We start from the raw sequence: 17,192 nt of genomic DNA on the forward strand, positions 1-17,192 counted from the left end.
TATATATATATATATATATATAATTTTAAAGTATTTAATAAGCTTCTATTTTGTCCCAGACACTGTTATGGAGTTGGGACACAATAGAAATGACCAGATTGGGAGAAGGGGATACTAATAATAAGCAAGTAAATACATACATACAGTATACAATTTCAGGTAGTGATGAAGGCTATAAAAATTAAGCAGTATAAAGAGATATTCAGTGACATGGGGAGATATATAGATACAGATAGATAGATAGATAGATAGATATATTTACATTTTAAAAAAAGCTACCATGAACATTCATAAGCAAGTCTTTTTAAGAACATATACTTTCATTTCTCTTGGGTAAATAGCTAAGAGTGTAATGGTTGGAGAAAATAGTAAGTATTTTTGTTTCTTTCACTTTTTTTTGTGATTTGGCTGAAAGTTTACAGAGCAAATTCACTGTCCATACAGCAGCACACATACACTTTGTCTCATGACATTGACTACAATTTGCTCCCCTCCCACTTCCTCCCCATACTTACCTCTTCCCTATGTCTTTCCCTCCATGCATTCCTACCCCCTGAGCTGTCTCCCTGTGCATACACAGCCCTTCTATTCTCCCATGATTAATCTCTCCAAGGAGTGTATCTACCTAATGTAAATGTTCAGCTCATATGCCTGTCTTTTGTTTGGATGGAAGCCACAGGAATGGGTTCAATTCCAGACCTGAAGGGGAGCTAAGAGCCATAGTCTCAGGGGTTATATCAGGCTCTATCAGACCAGCAAACATGGTCCCTTTTTTTCAATGATTTTGAGTTTTGTTCCACATTGTTCTCCCTCTCTATCCAGGATCTCCTACATAGATCCCCCTCCAAGTGGTAGTCAAGCACCATATAGTTCTTCTGGTCTTATAGTCATATAGGCTATGGATCGCATTGTGTACCAGTCGCTTGGACTAATTGTTTCCACGTATATTTGGTTTTCCTCATTCTTTTTTGATCTGGATGAGGAGAGACCCTTCATTGCATCTAGATGGCTGCTTGCAAGCTTTTAAGATCCCAGTTGCTACTCACCAAAATAGGATGTGGAACAATGTATTGTATAATACATTATGCCAACTGAGCTTGATGACCCCTGTGACCATGGTCCCGAGCCCACAGGTCCAATTACTCGCTCTCACTGGGTAGCTGGCTGTGGCCAAGATATGACTATAACCTTGTCCCTTGTCAGCTCTACTATCTGGAAATTCTTACAGAACATACCAATATACTTGTAGAAACATTGTCTGCTAACCCTATACATGGTCTTGGGCACACTCTCCCCTGCACAGACATATCTATAATCCAGCCTGTCCACCCAACTATCCACCCGTATTATCCATGTTTGCCTTCACTAGTACTGTATGTGCAAAAGGGTTCATCTTTGTTGCCTGTACCTCCCATACACCTCTCTGTTTTGCTCTTCCTCAATGCTACTGTGTTGATCACTCACATTTGGTAAATTGCCCTTCTCTTTGTTTAACTCTTTAAGAAACTGTCAAACTGCTTGCACCATTTTACACTCCCATGAAGGCATTTGACTGTTAATCAGAAGGCTGGCAGTTCAAACTCAACAGTTACTCCCCAGAAGGAAGACTGGGCAATCAACTTCCATAGAGATACTGACTCGGAAACCCAAAGAGGGGTCACTATGAGTGTTAAGTTACAGCAGTGTTAAGTTAGTTAGTATATGCAGAAAGTTCCAGTTTCTCCACAACCTGACAAACACTTGATATCCTCATTTTTTAATTTTAGCCAATCTAAAAGAGGTGTAGTGGTATCTCATTTTGGTTTTAGTTTGCATTTCTCTAATGACTAAATATGTAGAATACTTGTTTATGTGCTTATTCACCATTCATGTATCTTTGGGGAATGTTCAAAGCTTTTGTCCATTTTTAAAAATTGGGTTGTTTCTTCTCTTTATTATTGAGTTTTGAGAACTCTTTATATGTTCTGAATACAAGTCCTTTATCAGATAATTGTTTTGCAGAGATTTTCTCCCAACTCTGGCTTGTCCTTTCATTCTCTTAACTGTGTCTTTCAAACAGCAGATTTTAATTGATGAACTCCAATTCATTATTTTTTTTCTTTTATGGAACATGCTTCTGGTGTTACATGAAATCAAGTATGAGTCATATGATCATATGTATATTATATATATGATCATATATATATGTTGGGAGCTCTGGCAGCATAGTACCTAAGGCACTTGACTGCTAACCAGAAGGCTGGGGGTTCAAATCCACCAGCCACTCCTCGGAAGGAAGATGGAGCAGTCTACTTCTGTAGTGATACTGCCTCGGAAACCCAAGGAGGGGTCGCTATGAGTCGGGTCCGACTTGATAGCACATAACAACAACAACAACATATATATGTTATATAGGATATATGATCATATATGATACAACCTTAATCAAAAGTTAAAAAGACTTTTTCCTATGCTATTGTCTTATGGTTCTCCAGAGAGGTAGAGCCAGTAATATTACATATGGAGAAAGAGAGAAAGCGAGAGAGAGAGAGAGATTTTAAAGAATTGATTCATGTGTTTGGGGGGGGGGGTAGTTTGTATTGTGTGCCATCAAGACAATTCCAACTCATAGTGACCCTATAGGACAGAATAGAACTAGGGTTTCCTAGGCTGAAATCTTTATAAGAGCAGATTTCCAAGTCTTTTCTCCCACAGAGCCATTGGTGGGTTTGAACCATAGACCTTTCAGTTATCAGCCAAATACTTAACCACTGTACCACCAGGTCTTCCTGTGTACAGGGCTAGCACGTTCAAAAATCTGAAGTCAGGTGACAGGCTGGAGATTCTTGCAGGCTTGTGTCCCAAAATCTGTAGGTCAAGATCCTGTAGGGGAGGACTGAAGAGTGAAGTTCTGGCAAAATGTCTGTTTATGGTCTAGAGGCAGAGCATATCCTAAGGCTTTCAACTGATTGGTTGAGGCTCACCCACGTTATGGAAAGTAATCTTCGTTGTTAAGGTCAACTGACTTAATCACATGTGACTACTTCATAACAGCAACTAGACTAGTGCTTGACCAAACTGAGCATCATAGCCTAGCTAAGGGCAGTACAATGAACTACTCTAGCCATATTCCTGCATTTTGTGACATATTGTAAATCCTAGCCTCCATGCCTGTGGTGATGGTCCCATTTTGGAGTGAGTCATCTATAACATTAATGAAGCAGGATTAGATTGGGATATATGTTGAGTCACTGCTTTACTAGACTGTGACTCCAGCCACCATGCTTAGTTTCCTTGAGAGTATGGTCTGTATCCAATATACATGAATGCTGTGGCAAAGTTCTTTTTCTTACTTTTGGTTGTGCATCTTGTTCATCATCATCTGACTTCCCGTCTGACCTGATCCACCAGCTTCTATAGCCTTATGAGACAGCAGCCTCAACAAACCTGTGGCTCTTTGGTAAGATGACACAAACCTTCATTCCTGAAGAGTCTGGGCCATTAGTAGTCCTTCCTGAATTGGGTTATTGTAGTTTCCCATTGTCTTAAATCACATGGCATGGTAGTACTAAGAAAGATCCTACAGGGTCTCCTATATTCCAGGCAGATTCTTCTTTACTTCACAGAGTAATAACCGTACTACTTCCTCTTGGTAATCAGGATCAATCACACCAGCTAGTATAGTAATTTGCTTCTTTGCCTGTTGATTCAGAGGCATGAGGAACCCAAAATAGCAGGGTGGCATTTTTAACTTTCAGTTCAATAGAATCTTTACTGTGTCTCCTGGGAGAAGCATTCCTTCCTTTGAAACTAAGATCTCTATACAAGCAGATCATAAGTTCATGGGAACAGGAAACAAAAATTTATTGGTTGCTAGCAAATAAAGATACGATAGATTTCCCTATACTCATACCACCACTCATCTGTCAGTTTGTTGTACTGTGGTAGCTTGCATGTTACTGTGATGTTGGAAGCTATGCCACTGGTATTTCAAACACCAGCAGGGTCACTTAATGGTGAGAAGGCTTCAGTGGAGCTTCCAGACTTAGACAGACTAGAAAGAAGGACGTGGTGGTCCATTTCTTAAAAAATTGGTTACTGAAAACCTTAAGAACGGCAGGAGAACATTATCTCATATAGAGCTGGAAGAGGAGTCTCTCAGGTTGGAAGGCACTCAAACAGCGAAAAAGGGGAAGACCATTAATGAGATGGACTGACACAGTGGCTGCAAGAATGGGCTCAAATATAGCAATGACTGTGAGGATGGTGCAGACCAGGCAGTGTTTGTTCCATTGTACATGAGGTTGCTGTGAGTTGAAATCTACTCAACAGCACCTAACAACAACATATCCTATAACCTTGCTAACCTCATTTATTTAGCAGCTTATTTTAGATTCCATTAGCTATTCAACATAGATGATCAAGCTTTAATTCTTCCTTTGTAATACGGCTGCCTTTTATTTCTTCTTCTTCTTGTTAACTGCATTGTCTGGAACCTCTAGTACCATTGTAAACAATTTTAATAGAAGTGGTGAGAGCAGACAACTTTGAATTGTTTCTGATCTTGGAGAAAAATATTCAGTCTTTTACGCTTAAGAATGATGCTATCACTCTCGAAGAGTATGAAGGGATGGACACTGGGAGGAGATAACTATGGGGAGGAAGTGGGAGGGGAGCTGCTGCATTGTAAATTTTGGTCAATGCCATGAGACAAAGTATATGTGAACTGCTGTATGAAAAGTGAATTTACTCTGTAAATCTTCACCCAAATCCTAAAAAAAAAAAAAAAAAAAAGAATGATGCTATCAGTGTATCAGGAGGGTTTCATTTGTTGTGGTTGTTAGTTGCCTTGAGTCAGTCAACTCATGGCAACCCAATGGGTGAGAGAGTAGAACTACTCCAAACGGTTTTCTTAGTTACAGTCTTTATGGAAGCAGATTGCCAGGTCTTTTATTCCACCTAGTTGCTGAATGAGTTCAAACCATCAACCTTTAGGTTAGCAGCTGATTGCAAACTGCTCCTATCCTTTTATGAGGTTAAGAAAGTTCCATTCTATTCTGAGTTTTCATCAGGAATAGATACTGGATTTTATTTATTTTTTTTTTTTAGCTTTTTATTGTGATTTGAGTGCATTTTTTAAAAAAAATATTTTTATTGTGGTTTGAGTGAAAGTTTACAGAGCAAATTCATTTTCCACACAGCAGTTCACATTCTCTTTCATGACGTTGACTATAATTCCCCACAATGACATAGCTCTCTTCCCGCCTCCTCCCTGTAGTTACCTCTTCCCTGTGTCCTTCTACCCTATGCATTCCTGCCCCCTGACCTATCTCCCTATGTATCTAATATTGTTGTTGTCAGGTGCAGTAAAGTAATCTCTGACTCACAGTGACCCTATGCACACCAAAACGAAACACTGCCCGGTCCTGTACCAGCCTCACAATCCTTCCTATACTTGAGCCCATCATTGCAGCCACTGTTGTCTATCCATCTCATTGAGGGCCTTCCCCTCTTTCATTGACACTCCACTTCACCAAGCATGATATCCTTCTCCAGGGAATGGTTCCTTCTGACAACATGACCAAAGTAGGTGAGACGAAGTCTGGCCATTTTCACTTCCAAGGAGGATTCTGGCTGCACTTAATCCAGGACAGATTTCTTAGTCCTTTTAGCAGACCATGGTACTCTTAGCATTCTTCCCCAACACCACAACTCAAAAGCATCAACTCTTCTTCAGTCTTCCTTATTCATCATCAGCTCATCATCATAATCAGCTCTCATGTGCATAAGAGGTGATTGAAAATACCATGGCTTGGGTAAGGCACACCTTAGTCTTCAAGAAGACATATTTGCTCTTCATCACTTGAAAGAGGTCTTTTGCAGGAGATTTGCCTGACGCAATACGTCATCTGATGTCTTGACTGCTGCTTCCACTGGTGTTGACTGTAGAACCAAGTAATATGAAATCCTTGAAAACTTCAATCTTTTCTCCATCCACTGTGAAGCTGTTTATTGGACCAGTTGTGAGGATTTTTGTTTTCTTTAGATTGAGGTATAATCCATACTGCAGATGGTAGTCTTTCATCTTCATCAGTAAGTGTGTCATGTCGTCATCACTTTCAGCAAGTAAAGTTGTGTCATCTATGTATCGCAGGTTGTTAATGAGTCTTCCTTCAATCCTGATGCCACGTTTTTCTTCATATAATCCAGCTTCTCAGATTATCTGCACAGCACACAAATTGAATAAGTATGGTGAAAGGATACAACCGTGATACACTCTCCCTTCTTGATTTTGAACCATGCAGTATCCCCTTGTTCTGTTCAAATGACAGCCTCCTGATCTATGTACAGGTTCCTCGTGAGTACAATCAAGTGTTCTGGAATTCCCATTCTTCTCAGTGTTACCCATAATTTGTTATGATCCACACAATCAAATGTTTTTGCACAGTCAATAAAACATAAGTAAACATCTTTCTGGTATTCTTTGCTTTCAGCTAAGATCCATCTGACAACAGTAATGATATCCCTCATTCCACATTCTCTTCTGAATACAGCTTGCTTTTCTGGAAGCTCTCTATCAATATACTGCTGCAACCATTTTTAAATTATTTTCAGTAAGATTTTACTTGCATGTGATAGTAATGATATTGTTTGATAATTTCCACACTCTGTGGGATCACCTTTCATTGGAATGGGTACAAATATGGATCTCTTCCAGTCAGTTGACCAGGTAGCTATCTTCCAAATCTGTTGACATAATCGAGTGAATGCCTCCAGTGGGGCATCCATTTATTGAAACATCTCAATGGGTATTCTGCCAATTCCTGGAGCCTTGTTCTTTGCCAATTCCTTCAGTGCAGCTTTGACTTCTTCCTTCAGTACTACTGGTTCTTGATCATATGCCACCTCCTGAAAAAGATGAAGATCAACCAGTTCTTTTTGGTACAGTGACTCTGTGTATTCCTTCCATCTTCTTTTGATGCTTCCTGCATTATTCAGTATTTTACCCATAGAATCTTTCAGTACTGCAACTGGAGGCTTAAATTTTTTCCTCAGTCCTTTCAGCTCGAGAAATGTCGAGTGTGTTCTTCTCTTCTGGTTTTCTAACCCCAGGTCTTTGTACATTTCATTATAGTAATTGGCTTTGTCTGCTTGAGCTACTCTTTGAAATCTTCTGTTCAGCTGTTTTATTTTATCATTTCTTATATTTGATTTCACTACTCTCTGCTCAAGGGCAAGATTCAGAGTCTCTTCTGACATCCATTTTGGTCTTTTCTTCCTTTCTTGTCTTTTTAATGACCTCTTGCTCATGATGTTGTTGATGTCATTCCACAACTCCTCTGGTTTTCAGTCATTGGTGTTCAATGTATAAAATCTATTTTTTAAATGGTCTCTAAATTCAGGAGGGGTATTATCAAGGTCATATTTTGGCTCTCATGGACTTGTTTTAACTGTCTTCAACTTCAACTTAAACATGCATATGAGCAATAGATGGTTGTTTGCTCCACAATCAGCTTCTGGCCTTGTTTTGGCTGAAGATATTGAACTTCTCCATCGCCTCTTGCCACAGATGTAGTCAATCTGATTCCTGTGTATTCCATCTGATGAAGTCCATGTGTATAGCCATTGTTAATGTTGTTGAAAAAAAGGTATTGCAATGAATAAACTGTTGGTCTTGGAAAATTCTATCATGCAATCTCCAGTGTTATTTCTATCACCAAGGCCATATTTTCCAACTACCAGTAACTCTTCTTTGTTTCCAACTTTTGCATTCCATTTACCAGTGATAATCAACACATCTTGATTGCATGTTTGGTCAATTTCAGACTGCAGAAGTTGGTAGAAATCTTCAGTATCCTCATCTTTGGCTTTGGTGGTTGGTGTGTAAATTTGGATAATAGTAGTGTTAACTGGTCTTTCTTGTAGGCGTATGGATATTATCTTTTCCCTGACAGTGTTGTACTTCAGGACAGATGCTGAAACACTCTTTGTGACGATGAATGACACACCATTCCTCTTCAATTTGTCATTCCTGGCATAGTAGATGATATGGTTGTCTGATTCAAAATGGCCAAAACCAGTCCATTTCAGCTCACTAATTCCTAGGATATCAATCATTACATGTAACATTTTATTTTTGACAACTTCCAATTTTCCTAGATTTATACTTTGTACATTCCATGTTCCAATTATTAATGGATGTTTGCATCTGTTTCTGCTCATTTTGAGTCATGCCACCTCAGCCAATGGAGGTCCTCAAAGCTTTATCTATCCATATTGTTAAGGTCATTTCTAGTCTGAGGAGTCAGCTCTTCCCTAGTTAAATTTTGAGTGCCTTCCGACCTGATGGGCTCATCATCCAGCACTATGCTGGACAATGTTTCAGGACTGTTCATAAAGTTTTCCAATAATATATCAGATAGTGTTTCACTACAATTCAAAAGGTTTTTACTGGCCAATTCTTTGAGAAGTGGATGGCCTCTTCCTTCTTCCAAGTTTGTCTAAGCCCAGAAGCTTCACTGAAACCCCTCTACCATGGGTAACCCTGCTGGCATTATACAACACGGTTACACAGCCTCCAGCCTCACAGAAACATGTAAGCCATCACAGGACAACAAACGGACAGACAAGTTTGTCTTCCTTAGTTGTTCCTAACTCCTCTGCTCCTGCCTACCTCAGGAGCCTTAATACACAGCCACACCCAAGCAAAAAGCAGCCTCCAAACCCCGGGCTTGCCTACCGCACGGCCCTGGCCTTAATGCAGAGCTACAACCAAGCAAAACGCAACCTCCAAGCTCCAGGCCTACCTACCTTAGTGCCCAACCTTAATAAAGAGACACATCCAAGTGAAAAGCAGCCTCCAAGCCCCAGGCCTGCCTACCTCAGGCCCCTGCCTTAATATAGAGCCACCCCAAGCGAAAATCAGCCTCCAAGCCCCAGGCCTGCCTACCTCGGTCCCCAGCCTTAATAAAGGCCCACACCCAAGCAAAAAGCAGCCTCCAAGCTCTGGGCCTGCCTACCTCAGGCCCTGGCCTTAATAAAGACCCACCCCAAGCAAAAAGTGAAAATGCACTTATAGAGATGATTTTTTTTCTTTTTTAGCTTGTTAATAAATTGAATTGCCATGATTACAATCAAAAAATCAAACCAGTTCAGTAATCCTGATACACTACTTAATTCTGCAGTAAGTACTATATACACAGTAGTAATAGTGTATGTGTAGGTAAGTGATTTTCAACTTTCATTATGAATTTGTGTTCAAAGTTGGGAAGATGTAATTATAACAAGTAACAGAATGAAAATATATCAACCTTAGTAATATGAAAATTAAAAATAGAAGTTAGGAAGCAGAAAGAGGAAGGAAGTAGCACAGGGGAAAATAGAGGAATTGGTAAATTCATACTATGTAATAAAAGGTTAAGAGTTTCTATTGAAAATTGATGGAATAAGAAAGTTAAATATATTATATTATGTAAAGGTACATAGTAACCAGAAGAACCAAAATTTTTAAGATAATTGAATGCAGGAGTATTCTCTGTGATCAGCACAGTATATTTCAAAAATTTGTATCTGAACATTTTAGAATAAGATGTACATCCTCTAGTTTGTCATAGGCTCCCAATCCATTTCCAATTATTATACAATAGACCAATTTATACATTAAAAATTCTTGCCTGACCCCCTTGATATCTGAGTTCATCCAAATTTAGTTATAGGAATAACCTGAAGGAAATCAAAGCAGTAGTTGTTAAAGGTGGTAGCTTCCAAATACCAGTTGTATTTCTATATTCTACCAATGACAATTCAAAAACGAAATCAAGAAAATTTAGAACAGCATCAAAAATAATAAAATACTTAGGAATAAATTTAACTAAGGATGTAAAAGATTTGTACATTGAAAAGTAAAATACTGTTGAATAGACAGGCAAATAGAGTGAACACTTACATCTGGTAGATAGACTCCTTAGAATAATGAATCATGGGAGAACAGAAGGGTAGTACTTGCACAGGAAGATAAGCTCAGGGGGGCAGGAATGCATAGGAAAGAAGGACACAGGGACAGGTAACCACAGAGAGGAAGTGGGAAGAGAGCTGTTATATAGTGGGGAATTGCAGTCAATGTCATAAAACAAAATGTGGATGAACCACTATATGGAAAATGAATTTGCTCTGTAAACTTTCACCCAAATCACAATAAAAATTATGTATCTATATTTTAAAAAATAAAACACCATTGAAAGAAAATAAAAACATAAATGAATAGGAAGATGATTCATGTTCATGGATTGGAACAGTTAGTATTGTTAAAACGGCAATACTCCCCAAAGCAGTCTACAGATTGAATGCAATCTCTATCAAAATTCCAACTGTCTTTCTTACAGAAATGGATACGATGATCCTGTAATTCACACAGAATTTGCAAGGGACCCCAAATAGCCAAAATAATCTTGAAAAAGAAGAACAAAGAGGATTCACACTAATTTCAAACTTAAAAAGCTACAGTAATCAAGACTGTGTCATACTGGCATAACAGAATTGAGAGCTCTAGATTGAGAAAAAAAAATCTGTATGTCTACGGTCAACTGATTTTCAACAAGTGTGCCAACATCACTTAATGGGGAAAATAGCAGTCTCTTCAACAAACTGTGCTGGGATAACTGGATATCCTCAAGCAAGAGAATGAAGTTGAACCCTTATCTCACACCATATATTGAAATTAACTCAAAATGGATCAATGACCTAAGTATAAGGGTGAAAACTTCAAAATTTAGAAGAAGAAAGCTTAGGGGCAATGGATTTGTAGATATGACACCAAAAGCAAAAATAATAAAAGAAAAAATAAACTGCACTTCATCAAGATTAATACATTTGTATATCAAATGACTTTATCAACAACGTTAAAAAAATAACACACAAAATGGGAGAAAATAGTTGCAAGTAATATATCTGATAAGGGTGTAGTATCCAGAATATATCAAGAACTCTGAAAAGTCAGTTACAAAAAGACAAACAATCCATAGAAAAAAGGGCAAAGGACCTGAATAGACATTTCTCCAAAGAGGATATACACATAACCAAGAAACACATAAATATTCTCAATATTATTAGTTATTAGAGAAATACAAATCAAAACCACAATGAGATCCACTTCATACCCACCCTCTCCTCTCCCTCACTGCCAACAAGTCAGATCTGACTCATAGCGACCCCTCCTTGGGTTTCCGAGGCAGTATCACTACAGAAGTAGGTTGCCCAACCTTCCTTCCGAGGAGTGGTTGGTGGGTTTGAACCACCAGCTTTCTGGTTAGCAGTCAAGTGCCTTAGACACTGCACCGCTAGAGCTCCTTCATACCCACTAGGAAGGCTATTACAAGAAAAATGGAAAATAACAAGTGCTGTCGAGGATGTGGAAAAAATTGGAACTCTCAAGAATTACTGGTAGGAACATAAAATGGTACGGCCACTGTGAAAAACAGTTTCTTAGTTCCTCAAAAATTTGAACACAGAATTACCATATGACTCAGCAATTCCACTCCTAGGTATGTAAGAAGAAAACTGCAAATAGGTGTTGAAATGAAAACTCAAATGTTCACTGCAGCATTATTACAACAGTCATAATGTGGAAACAACCCAAGTGTCCATCAGTTGATGATGGATAAATAAAATGTGGTACATACATACAATGGAATATTATTCAGCTATAAAGGAATGAAGTATGGATGCATGCTACGAGAGGGATTGCTATGAGTCGCATCTGATTCAATGGCAGTGAGTCTGGTTTTTTTCCTTGGTCATGGCATAAATGAACCTTGAAAACATTACCAGGCACAAACAAATCATATACTGATTGATTCCACTTATAGGAAATGTCCAGAACAGAAAATCAGCATAGACAGAGCACAGATTAGTGGTTCTCAGGAGATGACAGATGGGGATGGGGATGGGGAGAGAGGAAGGGGATGGGGATGGAGAGAGAGGAAGGAGATGGGGAATGACTGCCTGATAGGGACAGGGGTTTTTTTGGGGTGATGAAAATGTTCTACTTGGAAGACATTATCCTGAGTGAAATAACTCAATCACAGAAGGACAAATATAGTATTAGTTCATTATTGTAAAAAATCAAGGAAAGGATTATACACGGAAGGAAACTCTTTGTTGGTTAGTGGTATGGGAAGGGGGGGAGGGAACACTGCAAAAAAAAAAAAATGCATTGACCCATGCCACTTTAGTTTTGTGTATTTCACTGTACATAAATTATATTTCAATAAAATGTGTTAAAAAAAAAAAAGAAAATTAGATAGTGATAATGGCTGAATGTAGCATAGTGCTTAAGGTACTTGACTGCTAACCAGAAGGCTGGCAGGTCAAACCCACCAGCCACTCCCCAGAAGGAAGGTTGGGCAATCTACTTCCATAGTGATACTGCCTCGGAAACCCAAGGAGGGGTCGCTATGAGTCGGGTCCGACTTGATGGCACATAACAACAACAATGGCTGAAGGTATTAAAAGTCACTCAAGTGTTGTATACCTTAAAATGGTGAATTTTATAGGTGAATTTTACCTTAATAATTAAGAAAAAAAAGCTGCCCCGAGGGCACATAAAGTGGGTATATTTGAGGGGAGGGGCATATTGCTTTCTCAACATTTATCCGTTTTGCCTACTTATTTTTTTTCCATGTAGCAAATGGAGTTAAACAGTTAGGTAAATAAACACAAAAATGATTTCTTAGCTAAGTAAACAACATCTAAAATTACTACTAAAGGGGAAAGAAAGGGGATCCTTGGCTTTTGAATTACATCCTGTATATTCTTCTTGTCCTCTCTAATCTTCTTTATTTCTTCTTCCATTTATGTAATAGGACCATTATAGATGTAGGTCAATAATAGTAATTTAAATTTTGGACACTAAATCATTGGGTAAATCATATATACATCTTCCTCTTTCCAAAGAACACAAAGTATCTTCTATGTGAAAATAGCAATATGAATGAACAGTTATACTCAAGTTTTCCCAGGGAAAACTGTCATCAATTACTCCATAAGTAATGATACTATACTTGTTATTAATAGGTTTAAATTTCCTGAGTTTTCCTCTGACTCAAGGTGTTAGAAAATAAATTCAATCATAAAACTTTCATCAGTGTTTCTTCAGATACAAATTTCATAAAGTACATATGAAAAGTCTAATACTTACCTATCAAGGAAATCCTTGTCCACCACAGCAGAAATGTCAAGAAGAGGATTTCCTAATCCAAAGAGAATATTTTCACTAAAAAAAGGAAAAATACAAGCACAAGTCAGATATACTTCTGAAAGTAAGCTGATGTAGAAAACACACACAAATAACATAAAAATAATCTTCACTTCACCTTGAAAATAAACCTAACTTGCTAGTTTACTAAATCTTTTATCTACTTATTAGATGTAGAACAGCATTTTCAAGTAACACAAAATCACTGAGAAAGGAGGATGATATTTAAAATGGATGGAATAAAATATAAGAAACAGGATCATGAGAATATTTTTCCATAAAATTCAACAGGTAATTATTGAAACTAATTGAGTTCAATATTCTTTTACATAAGAAAAAAAGTCTGTAACAATAAAGTTTGATACTTGATAAACCTTATCAGTATCTAACACTCTCTAGATAGTAAGATGTCCAACTACTAAAAGTTATTAGGGACCACAGGACAATTCTGGAGGAGTCCAGCAAAAGCCCTATCCTTGACAATGTGTGAATGACTATGGTGGGGCCTTCAATTCACAATGGGTATCATAGATGATACAATTTTCAATCAATCAAAGGATTTCAGGATTCTCTAGTGGAAGTAAACCACAGACTACAGGGGCATTAGGCAATTATAAAAACCAGGGCATCACAGCTGAGAGGTGCTTTTGAAATTTGAGGAAGTCTGCTTTTCATAATTAATTACAAAGAAAGAAGTCCATCACAAGTGATGCCTTAACAGGAACCCAGCTAACAACAAGAAACAGACTAGTGGCCGTAGCTGGATCAGCCTTGATGGGAAGTATTCTGCTTTATTCAGTAAGATTTGACTCTCTGTAAATTCCCAGTGGTCTCTGGTTTTCTGAAAGTTCCTTCAGGTTGCCTACAAAACAATTACTATCCTGACCATCAATAATATCAGTAGGACTAATGCCATCCTTCTTCTTTTCCCCCAAATTTCCTTGCCTAAGAGATTTTGGTAAAATTGATCCACCTCAGTTCATGGAAAGTGGAACTTTGTTTGGCAAAAATTTGGGGCACACCAAAGCCTAAACCAATCAACAATTATATTTCCCTAGCTTTAGCAATCAGTTCAGAGATGGGAATGTAAACTAAGACAGTCAAATCAGATTAAACCTCAAGATGTTTTTCTAGGAATGCTTAGAAAAAGCTTAGGCATCTTCTCTGATAGAGATAAATGCAGAAGGCACTAGCAACCTTAAGCACTTCTGGTCTTAAGGTGGTTGCCTTGGGATAATTTAATATTGCAGAAGGTAGAGCAGAAAAACTGAAAAAACTGGATAACTGATGAAGCTGCAGAATTATATTGAATTATGCCTTACCTGAAATCTATACACCACCTCTGGACTTTTCGGTTATATAGGTCAATAATTTTGTTTATTGCAACTTAAGGCTCGTTTTCTGTTACTTACAACTTAAAGTATACTGACAGATATAAATTGTCATGTTTCCTTTTGTGAACCTGCTTTATTTGTGCAATACATTTTTATTATAAGGCCATGATCTAGACAAGGTAGCTGGTATTTGTATTATGAATCTATGCTCTATTAATTTTAGTTCTTCTGAGGTTAAAGTTAACAACCTGTGATATGCAAGCAACACAACTCTGCTTGCTGAAAGTGAGAATGACTTGAAGCATTTACTGATGAAAATGAACATTACAGGCTGTACACCAATGGAAGCAGAAGTCAAGACATCAGACGATGCATTGCATTGGGGAAATCTGTTGCAAAAGACCTCTTTCAAGTGCTGCAGAGCAAATATGTCTCCCTGAGGACTAAGGTACGCCTAACCTAAACCATGGTATTTTCAATAGCCTCATATGCATGTGAGAGCTGGCAATGAATAGGGAAGACCAAAGAAAAGTTGATGCTTTTGAGTTGTGGTGTTTGAGAAGAATGCTAAGAGTACCATGGTCTGCTAAAAGGATTAACAAATCTTTCCTGAAAGAAGTGTAGCTGGAATGCTCCTTGTAAGCAAGAACAGCCAGACTTTGTCTCAGCTACTTTGGTCATGTTGTCAGAAGGAACCATTCTCTGGAGAAGGATATCATGCTTGATGAAGTAGAGGATCAGGGAAAAAGGGGAAGGTGCTCAAAGAGATGGACTAACACAGTGGCTCAAACCATGGGCTCGGATATAGCAGGGATCATGAGGATGGGACAGGACCAGGCAGTATTTCGTTCTGTTGTACATAGGGTCACTATGAGTCGGAGACGACTTGACAGCACCTAACAACATCAATGAGGTTAAAGCCTTTAATCTTATTAATTCTCAGTCAGATTTCTCTCCTGGTGCAAAGGTTTATATGAATTACATAATTTTGCTGTCATAGAAATACAGAGCTTAAAAATATGTTCAACCAACATTTTCACAGTTTCTCCACTTATGTACCTCAAATCAGTGGTAATCTTATAGTTTCAGACACTTAAATTCCTATTTATTCACATATATATAGTATAGGCTGCTTTATGTCTTAACTTATACAGATCTTTCCAATTCTTGAGTATGTACACCTAGACTACTTATTCAAGGACAACTTACGAAATACACCTGAAGATGCAATATAAGTTTTAACATAAAGCAGAGCTGGAAACTAATGCTTGTGTGCAAGGAATTATCTAAAAAGTGAATCCAGAAAACAAGAACGAGGGATGGAAGAGTGAAAGAGGTATGGAGGAAAAGCCTACAAAAGATGTGTTATTGAGTTGGCCACTGTCATGGATCAAATAATGTCCGCAAAAAATATGTGTCGACTTAGGCCAGTTGTGTGATTATCCTCCATCATGTGATGTGTTGTAAATCCTAATCTCTGATTGCAGATAATGAGGTATGATTAGGTTATGTTAAAAAAGATTATGTTTGTTACCTTAATGAGGTAGGACTGGGGTGAGATGCATCATCCTTACTTTAGTCACAACACTTACTCAGGGCACAGCCCTGATCTAATATAATAGGGAGTTTTTCCAGGGTGTGGTCTGTATCACCTTTTATCTTACAAGAGATAAAAGGAGAGAGAATCCAGCAGAAAAGGAGAGATCTACAATAACCAAGAAAGAAGAGCCTGGAGCAGAGTAATCTTTTCAACCTGGGAATCCTGAACTGAGAACTTCTTAGACCCAAGGGAAGAGTGATACCAAGACACATGGAATATCTCCAAGGACTGTCAAGCCCACCGATGTTGAAAGAGACAAGGACCTTTCCTCAGAGCCGATGGAGAAAGCCTTGCCCTAGAGTTAGTGCCCTGAATTCAGACTTCCAGCCTCCTAAACTGCCTAAAGGACAATACAATGCAACACACTGTCATGGAGTCAGATCCAACTCATAGTGACCCCTCCTTGGGTTTCTGAGGCAGTATCACTACACACGTAGAGTGCCCAACCTTCCTTCCGAGGAGTGGCTGGTGAGTTTGAACTGCCAGCCTTCTGGTTAGCAGTCACATGCCTTAAGCACTACGCCACCAGAGCTCCCAAAGGACAAAGGGGGATAAATTTATGTATCACCTCTTGTGCCCCACGGCAAGAAGTACACATCATGGATCCTAATGAGAGATGCTGTCAAGCCACATCTAAACCTGCAGGGAACTAGTTGAAGTAGCAGTGGTTAGTCTAGTAAGTAGGCCAAGGGAATTTAAAGTAACACAAAAAAGTTGTCTTCATAGTGTTAAGTAAAAATAATAAAAATAATACATTTTTTTCCAAAAGCAAATGATGATAAATTACTCTTCACACTTTTTCTCTAGGAGACTACTATATGACTTCGTTCTAATATGACAAAAGAATGCTGTTAAAAACACTAATTCTTCAGTTCCGGCAAGATGGTGGACTAGGCAGAAAGACTGCATAGACCCTCTTCAACAAAGAAACAGGAAATCAATTAACACAGACACAGAAGATAATCCTGGACCCCTGAGCCTTGAAGGGAAGGATATAGAAGTGGACTAAACCCCAACTAGCAGAAGA

At 38.4% G+C, this 17,192-nt stretch overlaps 1 protein-coding gene across 1 annotated transcript in view; it reads right to left on the reverse strand.

The window, feature by feature from the left end:
• Window positions 1–17,192, reverse strand: part of ADK (adenosine kinase) — an 853,347-nt gene that overhangs the window by 773,729 nt on the left and 62,426 nt on the right. Inside the window, exon 3 of the mRNA XM_042780914.1 lies at window positions 13,175–13,249. Within this exon, the coding sequence (XP_042636848.1) occupies window positions 13,175–13,249 (75 nt within the window). The remainder of the gene's footprint in view (window positions 1–13,174; window positions 13,250–17,192) is intronic.

Source organism: Orycteropus afer, unplaced genomic scaffold (genome assembly GCF_000298275.1).
Source record: "Orycteropus afer afer isolate SDZICR_OR568_19922 unplaced genomic scaffold, OryAfe1.0 scaffold00070, whole genome shotgun sequence".
NCBI lineage: Eukaryota > Metazoa > Chordata > Mammalia > Tubulidentata > Orycteropodidae > Orycteropus > Orycteropus afer.